The 10,275-nt window shown below is 33.4% G+C and overlaps 2 protein-coding genes across 2 annotated transcripts; one reads left to right on the forward strand and one right to left on the reverse strand.

Moving 5' to 3' along the window:
- The first annotated feature begins 1,371 nt into the window (after nt 1-1,371).
- Nucleotides 1,372-3,413, forward strand: LOC129887734 (syntaxin-121-like). Its single transcript, XM_055962943.1, has 2 exons — nt 1,372-2,163; nt 2,762-3,413. The coding sequence occupies exons 1-2, from the start codon at nt 1,626-1,628 to the stop codon at nt 3,118-3,120; spliced, it is 897 nt and encodes a 298-aa protein (XP_055818918.1). The 5' UTR covers nt 1,372-1,625; the 3' UTR covers nt 3,121-3,413.
- An 814-nt stretch (nt 3,414-4,227) lies between these two features.
- On the reverse strand, nt 4,228-10,073 carry LOC129887733 (33 kDa ribonucleoprotein, chloroplastic-like). Its single transcript, XM_055962942.1, has 4 exons — nt 9,519-10,073; nt 7,474-7,575; nt 4,704-5,012; nt 4,228-4,623 (listed from the first exon to the last, which is right to left on the reverse strand). The coding sequence occupies exons 1-4, from the start codon at nt 9,957-9,959 to the stop codon at nt 4,492-4,494; spliced, it is 984 nt and encodes a 327-aa protein (XP_055818917.1). The 5' UTR covers nt 9,960-10,073; the 3' UTR covers nt 4,228-4,491.
- Between the last annotated feature and the right edge of the window lie 202 nt (nt 10,074-10,275).

Consider the following 10,275-nt stretch of genomic DNA (forward strand, 5'->3'; position numbering starts at 1 on the left):
TAGATCCATACAAAATGGACTGATGGTCGATACTCATTGTTTTACCTTGACTAACATTGTTTTTATTGGTGATTTATAGTCACGAAACAAAAAATTATGTTTTCTTTTAAAAAAATGGTGTGTAATGTTCATACTTTTTTTCGGAATTTGTTCGATCAACTTCGTTGGTCCCAAACTTAGTAAGCCTATTCAAAACAGGATCTGAAGCACCTAAATAATACAGTTCAGACAATCATTTTAGAAAATTTATACCATACCATCGTCTACAAATTTAGTTTCAATTTGAAAAGGATTATGAGACACATGTTAGATAAATAAACTTACTCGTTTTCTATAATATAATATAAAACAAAATCTATATTTTTATGATCATAGCCATCTTCAGTTTATTCTAGAAAAACAACCCCTTCCAAGAAATTTCTTAATTAGCTTTGTTTTCTTTTATTCTTAATCCTTAAGTTGGAAAAAAAAGGTAATATTTTTAGTCAAACGCGTTTTCCTACTCGTTTAAACATTTCCTCAAATTATTAGAACAATATCTATGACTCAAATATTTACTTTTTTAGCATATTATTTTCTTCCTTCGTTTCAATTTACGTGATATTAATTTTTTTATAAGTCTATTTAAAACAAGACACATTTTTATATATATACACAATTTGACTTTGACTTTTCATTTTTTTCACACAAATGTTATGATACATGTTTCAGACCATAAGTTTTAAAAAATTATTAATAACTTGTCACACAATTTTAAAGAAAAAATATTTAAACTTCATATCGGGTTACACTATATCACATATATTAAAAAAGAAGAAGTTATATTTACACCCCTACACACAAAAAAAAAAATAATAATAATAATAACCCCCCCCCCCCCCCTAGACCCACTCAATCTTATCTAAATTTTTTTGACATTTTCCCCACTTTTTTTTTCTATGCCATCTCCACGACCTTTCCGTAAACAACACCCCTTTCTACATTTATTTACATAAAATCTTAATTACATATGTATATAAATTGGAATTTTCCTTTTTCTATATTTAGTGATTTGATAACCGATTTGAAGGCGAGTTATACAGTTATTAATTCGTATTACCACGTTTGGTAGTTGATTAAGTGGTAAATTATTTATGTATAAAATTAATACGGTGTTTAATTTGCAAAAAACCCATTTGGTAGCTGATTTAAAGATAAATTATGCATGTATTAAATTCTACATAAGTATTACCACATTCAATAGCTGATTAAGAGATAAGTTATTCATGTATAAAATTACATATATAAGTTATTACGAAATATCTAAACCCTATATAACTAATACTGGATAAGAATTTCTACAATTCTCTCTATATTTTACTATAATATATTATGTTATATTTAAAAAGAATATTTGACTTTTCTCTAATTCCATATTTTTTACCAAGTCTTGTTAATAGTAGTTGAATTAGACGACCTATTTGACTAGTCTGTTTCTTCTTTCATCAAACCTTCTCATTATATTCCTTCACCCATCACTTCCATTTTTCCTCAAACCCCATCTTTTCTTATTGTTCATAGTTTTATCAAATATCATAATATTAAATTTTTTGTATAATTGGAAAAAAAAAAGCAAAAAGAAGAAGATGAATGATCTTTTTTCAGGATCGTTCTCTCGAGAGAACGATCACGATCAAGATTCTCATGGAATCGAGATGGGAGACTCCAGTGGAGTTAATCTCGATAAGTTCTTTGAAGATGTAGAAACTATTAAAGACGAGCTGAAAAACCTTGAAAAACTCTTTACTCAACTCCAGAACTCTAATGAAAAGAGCAAGACCCTTCACAACGCAAATGCTGTGAAGGATCTTAGATCAAAAATGGATGACGACGTCTCCATGGCTTTGAAAAAAGCGAAGTTTATTAAGGTTCGCCTGGAAGCATTGGATAAATCCAACGCTTCTAATAGGAACCTTCCCGGGTGTGGCCCGGGGAGTTCCTCAGATAGGACGAGAACGTCCGTTGTTAATGGATTGAGAAAGAAACTTCAAGAATCTATGAATCAATTCAATGAGCTGAGACAAAAGATGGCGTCGGAATATAGAGAAACAATTCAAAGAAGATATTATACTGTCACTGGAGAAAAACCTGATGAAGAAGTTCTTGATACACTCATATCTACAGGTAAACATTTTACTACCTGCAATTTTTTTCTTAGTTTTAAATATATTAACATTTTATTTCAAAAAAATCGAAGATTGTATATTCAAATTCACATGGAAAATTAGACAGAGGGAGTAAAAATTGAATGGACAAGTTACAAATAAGTCAAAACTAGTGTACACCCCACGGTTGTGGTGGGGTGATAAGTATTCCGCCATCTCAATGACGAATCAAGAAATTTTGTCAAGGATACTCAAGATTTAGTTATGATATATATACTTATAATAATTTTTTATACGCACAGTATAGGATGTTCAACTAACGACCACTTAACTAGAGGTCTTCGGATCAAACTTTGGGGATGGAGTCATCTTAGTAAGGAGTGGTTTACCTCTACGTGGGACTTTTTGATGTAAATTCAGATTAGTCAAGCTCCAAAACGAATATATGACATCGTGTGGAAAATAAAAAAAGTTACAAAATGAGTAAAATTCAACCAAATTTCCAAATGACATGTCAAAAAATACTTGTTTCATGTGTCTTAGAACGAATAACTTGATGGATCGTTTATCGCTTTATCTCATCGGATCAAGTCAACAAGTGTTTTTGGCTCCCACAGGTCAAAGTGAGACATTCTTGCAAAAGGCAATACAAGAACAAGGAAGAGGACAAGTAATGGACACAATAATGGAAATTCAAGAAAGGCATGAAGCTGTGAAGGAATTAGAGAGGAATTTAAAAGAACTTCATCAAGTTTTCTTGGACATGGCTGTTTTAGTGGAATCTCAAGGTGAACAACTTGATGATATTGAGAGCCAAGTGAATAGGGCTAATTCATATGTTAGAGGGGGTGCTCAACAATTGCAAGTAGCAAGAAAACACCAAAAGAATACAAGAAAATGGACTTGTTTTGCTATTATTCTTTTGCTTATTATCATCTTGATAGTGGTTCTTTCTATTCAGCCATGGAAGAAATGAGATGGTCAAAGGTCTTTGGTTTGGTTGTGGATGGACCCCTTTAATTATTTTTTTGAATATTCTAAATTTTATAGTTTATTATTTTAGTCATCCTTATTATTTTGTGTATTTTTGGGATATTTTTATTGATGTGGGGGGAAAGTAAATTGGATGGGGATCTATGTGTTATTCTACTTGGGAATCTTTTTTTGTAATTATTGATGTATTTAGAGTTATATTTTTGTGTTGTTTGCGTAGTTATTTGTTTGTATGGTTATTCTCATTCAGATTTAAGTTATTCCTTTAGTTGTTTATGTTGAGTTTTTCTAGATTGATGTTTCTTGGCTTCTTCACTCCTATTGTTTTTGTTTTTCAGACTGCTTTGCGATACTTTTATTTGAGCCGAGGGTCCATCAAAAACAATCTCTTATCTATCAAGATAGGGGTAAGGTTTACGTACACATTACCCTCCCTAAACCCCGTGAAATTACACTGGGTTTGTTGTTGGTCTAAAGTTTAGTTCTCACAATTCAAACTTTTGACTATTTGTCTAAAATTTTGTTCTAGTAGTAGGTTAGTTCTAGTACATAAATTTTCACCACTAAGCTAAGATTTAGTTCTAGTAGTTGAAATATCAGACCACTGGTCTAAATTTAATTGTGTTAATTCAAACTTCACCAATAATCCAAAGTTTGAACTCCTAGAAGTTTAATACTCCCTCCATTTTAATTTATTTAATTTATTTGTTTGATTTTGACTTGACGTAGAGTTTAAGAAAGTTAAGAAGACTTTTGAATATTATAGTCTTAAACTAAAGATATGTATAATTTACCAAGATGTCACTCAATTTTGCGGTCTTAGATATGTGATGTGGAAAGTTGAAATTATACAGTTGCCAAAAAAAACCCAGAGACATTCGTTTTGAATCGAACTAAAAAGAAAAATAAGACAAACAAATTGAAACGGAGGGAGTAATACAAAAATGAGCAGAAATATTTGTGTAAAACTATGATTCACAATTACTATAATTTACTAAGATCAACAACAACAACAACAACCCAGTGAAATCCCACAACATGGGGTCTGGTATTTACTAAGATCAAGAAATAAAATTTAAAAATACCAAAATGAGCATGGTAAAGGGAGCAATAAGTAGTTGAATATATGAGCATAGAGCATTTTACAAAGAGTTATCTCTATTGATTCTAGTGATGAGTTATATTACAATCAAAATACAATATTTGTTAACTATGCATTTAAAAAAATTTACAGGCAATGTAGTAACACAGCTTACCTGCATCAAGTTACATAAGCCGGAAAAAGCATGTCTCCGTCGCATATAAAACTCTACATATCTCCAAATCGCCGATGCTGTTATGAATCTCGGTGATCTTATGAGCCGAGACTAGAGAGTATTTCACTGTTCTCAGAATCATTTTCAGGACTTGTTTCGACTACTGGTGGAGAAGATACTGGAGCTCTCTGCCCAGCCAGATTTAGTCGCAATGGCCGTCCTTCAAGATCCTAATTTTATTATAAGAAACTGTGAGAAACAAGGAATATGTTAAATTTTCCTAAGATACTTCATCACTACTTATCCTTACCACTTCATTCATGGTATCGAGTGCGTTGTTCATCGCTTCAGCTGAAGAAAATGTAATGAAACCAAAACCTCGAGATCTTCCCGAGGCCCTGTCATAGATGACTTTTGCACTCAAGAATCCTGTCTGGTCAGCAAAAGCGTCTTTCAGACCTTGAGAAGTGAGATTCCAGCTAAGATTCGCAACATATAGTTTGTGAGGGCTATCTACAAAACCTTGATAGGTGCTTCTAATCTTTGCACTCATTACTTCCCTTTCACCTCCTCTTGGAACCTCAGGGAAGTTCACCTTGACCGTACGACCTCCAACTTGCTGTTAAACATTTTACAGCAAAGCAAGGAAAGAGAAAAGAGAAGATATGTAAGAAAAGAAGACATCAAATTCGAGTAAATCAATAAGACAAACAAATTGGTTTTGATAGACAATAATTACTTCAAACTTTTGTATATCTTATATATAAACACAGTTCTGTTTTCAGTTTAAGATTTTCCTAGGCGTCAAGGGAACGTCATGGGAATTTGTGCTTCAATAGATTGCAATAACCATCTGATTTTACAGAATAACCAGAATAGGAGCCTATTCGGATAAACTTTTTTTTAAGCGGTTTATAAACTGAAAACTATTTATTATAAGCTAAAAAAAAAGTTGGGATAACCCAACTAATTTTTTGGCTTATAAGTTATTTTCAGTTTATAAGTTGTTTTAGATAAGCTAAGTCAAACAAATCAAATTATTTTTTGGGGCATATTTTAAGCACAAAATGACATTAAGTAGACTAGCGAAACAGTCAAAAACGCTAAAAGCAGCTTATAAGCTAATCCAAACGGACTCTAGGTTACAATCTCTTCTATTGTTTCAAGCTATGAACATCAGGCACTATAAAATTGTCGTAAATGCATGGTCCAATTGTTAGTTTTGTGAAACTTGGCTATCAATACTTTATTCAAATGTCTTACATGGTTGAAGTACTAGTTTGGTTGGAACTTGACTATAAATAATTTATTCACCACTTTTTCTCCCTTGAAAAGATGAAAAAAAGAAGACACGGATTTTACCGAATAAAAGTCAAAGATGCTAGGAAATAAAGGCCTCATGGTACATATTGCACAAACTAGAAATCATCAAATCATATCATCGTATCATCATATCATATCATCATACTTATATACTATACTAAAAGTGGGAACATCCAAAGTTAAAAGTTGGATTACGAAAATACCCTTTTTAAATATTGAATGACCAATATATCCTCTTCTAACAATAAAATTACCCCCATTAAATAATTAAGTAATTACTTCTGTTCCATCAATTGTGGGTTTAATTATCTTAATTAAGCAGCTTTAATTGTTTGTTGTTTTAGATTCCATGAATAATGATTACTTTTGATTCCATCAGTTCACAAAACCATTCATCTACCAAACCAATACTAATGGGGAACGAATTAAAGGGAGGAGGTTAGGGATGATGCAGTCAGTTGTTATTACTCTCAAAAGGCAAGGAATTTGAAAAATCACATTCAATGATTTTCTTAATTAGCATCAGGCCAAATTCATCTTGATAATTTCAAATTACATTGGAAAAGTTATTACCCACTGCTATAAATTAGGAAATTACCTTTCATCAAATTCCAAGTTCAGAGAAAAGGAGCAGGAAGAAAGCAAAAGAAAAGTTGAGCGAGCGCAGGTGGAAAACAAACGAAGAACAACTTCATTACACACAGGAGTATAAGACTTCCACAGTTCGAGCTATAACACATAATGGAATTTGTGTAGTAGCTTTTTCATGCAGGAAGCTTTTTAATTGGATGTCTCCTTCAGAATGGTCAGTAGCGGAATTCTTGAAAAAATAAAAAAAAATTAGCATTCTCTGTTGTCTACTTGGTTTTTATTAGATGTGAACAATATAGTTGACGTTTCAGTCAAGCAAGTTTTCTACTATATATGTTTTTCCTAAGTAATCATAATGTAGAATGATCAGCATGCAACTTTTGTTTACTCTTTCTTTACATTCCAAAGTTTTAGCACTATAGTTTCTTATTTATGAATTGATTTTATTGAGAAGATTGTTAATCATTGTGACATTAGTAGCCCTGACGTTTAAGTTGTCACAATTGGTCATTTGAGAATACAAACAATGTCCAAGTTGATCTTATATTAAAGGTTTTCAACCATAAAATTATTTTAATCATAAAATAACGAATAGACTGGTGTTTTAGAAAATGATACACCTTTACCATCCAAATTGTAGTACAGTCAAACCCCTCTATGACAGCGTCATTTGTCTGGATATTTTTTGGCTTCTATAGTGAAATGATGTTATAGAACATATAATATAACATAACATGAAAATCGATTCCAAAAATAATTTGGCCATTATAGTGAAATGTTGTTATAGAGAGGTTTTGCTGTAGTAGGAATATCATGGCACAAAACACATTTTTGACGAGATGCGTAGGTAATAAAATCCATTATATAGATAGCAATGAATGACCCTCAAGACCAAACTAAATGCTTATTGAGACAGAGGACATCAGTAACTAAAACAAAATCTTAATAAAATTGCTGTTTCTTATTGGACAATGACATCAGTTCAAGATAGTTAACTAACACACAATCTGAATCATATTGTTAATGAATGAATATCAAAATGTAACATGCGTACGATATTTTCATATTCTGGTATTGCAAATGAATCAAGTGTTTCAATAAGCTGATGCAAAGCATTCAAGAAAAGAGATCTTGCTAGTAAATGATGAGAAAGATGTTAAACTTACAGATCCATCAAACAATCGAACTGCCTCCTTCGCTTCTTCAACACTTCCCATTGTAACAAATGCAAATCCACGACTCCTATCTGTAACTCTATCATAAACAATCTACAAATACATTGAAGAAAACCAACATGAGCCATCTTGTATCTTATATTAACAAAAGAAAAGGTATAGGACATCTATCAAAGTTGAACTTATGTACAAACATGCAAGCAACTTAGAAATCATGAGCCAGATTTCAACAGCAGCTACGCAAAATTAAATCAACCTATAAATGCTCTTACAATAATAATCCACCATATCTAACCACTTCGACATGAAGATAAAAACCGCCTATACGCTATTCCAAATATTTTTGAAGATTGAAGTACCCCTCATCAGCATCAATCTTGCCAATCTCAACAGATCAATGTTTGATTACTTATGCTATGAATTACTAATTAGTAAAGGTTTGATAATTATCAACAAGAGCACTCTCTATTTACAACTTCTGTGACTACATATACCTGAAAGATAATCTCTATGATATTTCAAGGGAGAACATTTCCCAAAAAAAAAAAAATCACAAAAAGCATCTTGAGTCATACCAAAGGCCAGCTCAAGTAATCCCACAGGTGGGGTCTAGGAAGGTAGAATGTTCGCACACCTTACTCGTACCACTGAGAGTTAGAGGCACTGTTTCCAAAAGACCCTCGCCCCGAGTAACAAATATCAATGTAGCTAAAAAATTAATCACAAAAAAGCATCTTGAGTCATACCAAAGGCCAGCTCAAGTAATTCCACAGGTGGGGTATAGGAAGGTAGAATGTTCGCGCACCTTACTCCTACCTCTAAGAGGTAGAGACACTGTTTTCAAAAGACCCTCGCCGCGAGTAACACATATCAATCTAGCTAAAAAAATAATCACAAAAAAAGCATCTTGAGTCATACCAAAGGCCAGCTCAAGTAACCCCACAGGTGGGGTCTGGGAAGGTACAATGTTCGCACACCTTACTCCTACTTCTAAGAGGTAGAGATACTGTTTCCAAAAGACCCTCGCCGCGGGCAACACATATCAATGTAGCTAAAAAAAATAATCACAAAAAAGTATCTTGAGTCATACCAAAGGCAAGCTCAAGTAATTCAACAGGTGGGGTCTGGGAAAGTAGAATGTTTGCACACTTTACTCCTTAACACTGAGAGTTAGAGACACTGTTTTCAAAAGACCCTCAGAGTAACACATATCAATGTAGCTAAAAAAATAATCACAAAAAAGCATCTTGAGTCATACCAAAGGCCAGCTCAAGTAATCACACAGGTGGGGTCTGGGAAGGTAAAATGTTTGCACACCTTACTCCTATCTCTAAGAGGTAGAGACACTGTTTCCAAAAGATCCTCCTCGCCTCGAGTAACACATATCAATGTAGCTAAAAAAATAATCACAAAAAAGCATCTTGAGTCATACCAAAGGCCAGCTCAAGTAATCCCACTGGTGTGGTCTAGGAAGGTAGAATGTTTGCACACTTTACTCCTACCTCTAAGAGGTAGAGACACTGTTTTCAAAAGACCATCACCGCGAGCAACACATATCAATGTAGCTAAAAAAAATAATCACAAAAAAGCATCTTGAGTCATACCAAAGGCCAGCTCAAGTAATCCCACAGGTGGGGTCTCGAAAGGTAAAATGTTTGCACACCTTACTCCTACCTCTAAGAGGTAGAGACACTGTTCCCAAAAGATCCTCCTCGCCGCGAGCAACACATATCAATGTAGCTAAAAAATAATCACAAAAAAAGCATCTTGAGTCATACCAAAGGCCACCTCAAGTAATGACACAGGTGGGGTCTGGGAAGAGACACTGTTTCCAAAAGACCCTCGCCGCTAGTAACACATATCAATCTAGCTAAAAAAACTAATCACAAAAAAGCATCTTGAGTCATACCAAAGGCCAGCTCAAGTAATCCCACAGATGGGGGACTCTATTTCCAAAAGACTCTCGGCTCGAGTAACACATATCAATGTAGCTAAAAGAAATGCTAACATAAAATACAAAAGCTCAAAAAACAGACCTCAACGTTAGCAACTTTACCAGCTTCAGCAAAGATTTCAGACAATTGAGAAGGTGTCATCGAAAATGGCAAATTACCCACATACAATCTACCATCTTCAATCGATTGTGGCTGATCAACACTCCCATCTCCTTCTTTCTCTTCATCTTCTTCAATATCCTCTTCCGCCGACAATTCAACTTCGTCATCTAATTCAACAACCTCAGCTCCATCAGACAAAGCAGAAGCAGAAAAATGGATTGAAAATCGATTCAAGAAAGAGAAATTGGAAGAAGTGGGGAAATGGGGTTTCGGTTTTATAGGTTTTACAGAGTTATTAATCTTGAAATTGAAGTGGGTATTGCTAGTACTTAAGGAAATGTGCTTTACTACAGAGAATTTAGGCTTTTGAGTGAAGAAATGAAGTGAAGAACAAGAAGAAGAAGAAGAAAAAGCTGACATTTATTTTATTTTTTTTTGCTTCTTCCAAGTTGTAAGAAGAAAGTCCAGTGAAGAAATGAGAGAGAAGTATAAAAGATGAGGTTTTGATTTAATGGATTTTGGCGGATAAGACAGAGTTATGGGGTTGCAACTGCATGTTTTTGATAATCATATTAAAGTCCTATTAAAGTCCAACTAATTTTGCACCATGTCAAAAAATACGCAGGTTCGAATTCGAATGGTGAAAAAATCATATTTATTCCATAGTTAACTCTTATTAGTGAATTTGGATCTTAGCAATTATTGTATTTGTTCACTTTTATTCCATCATTTTAGA

This window comes from Solanum dulcamara, chromosome 4 (assembly GCF_947179165.1).
Source record: "Solanum dulcamara chromosome 4, daSolDulc1.2, whole genome shotgun sequence".
NCBI lineage: Eukaryota > Viridiplantae > Streptophyta > Magnoliopsida > Solanales > Solanaceae > Solanum > Solanum dulcamara.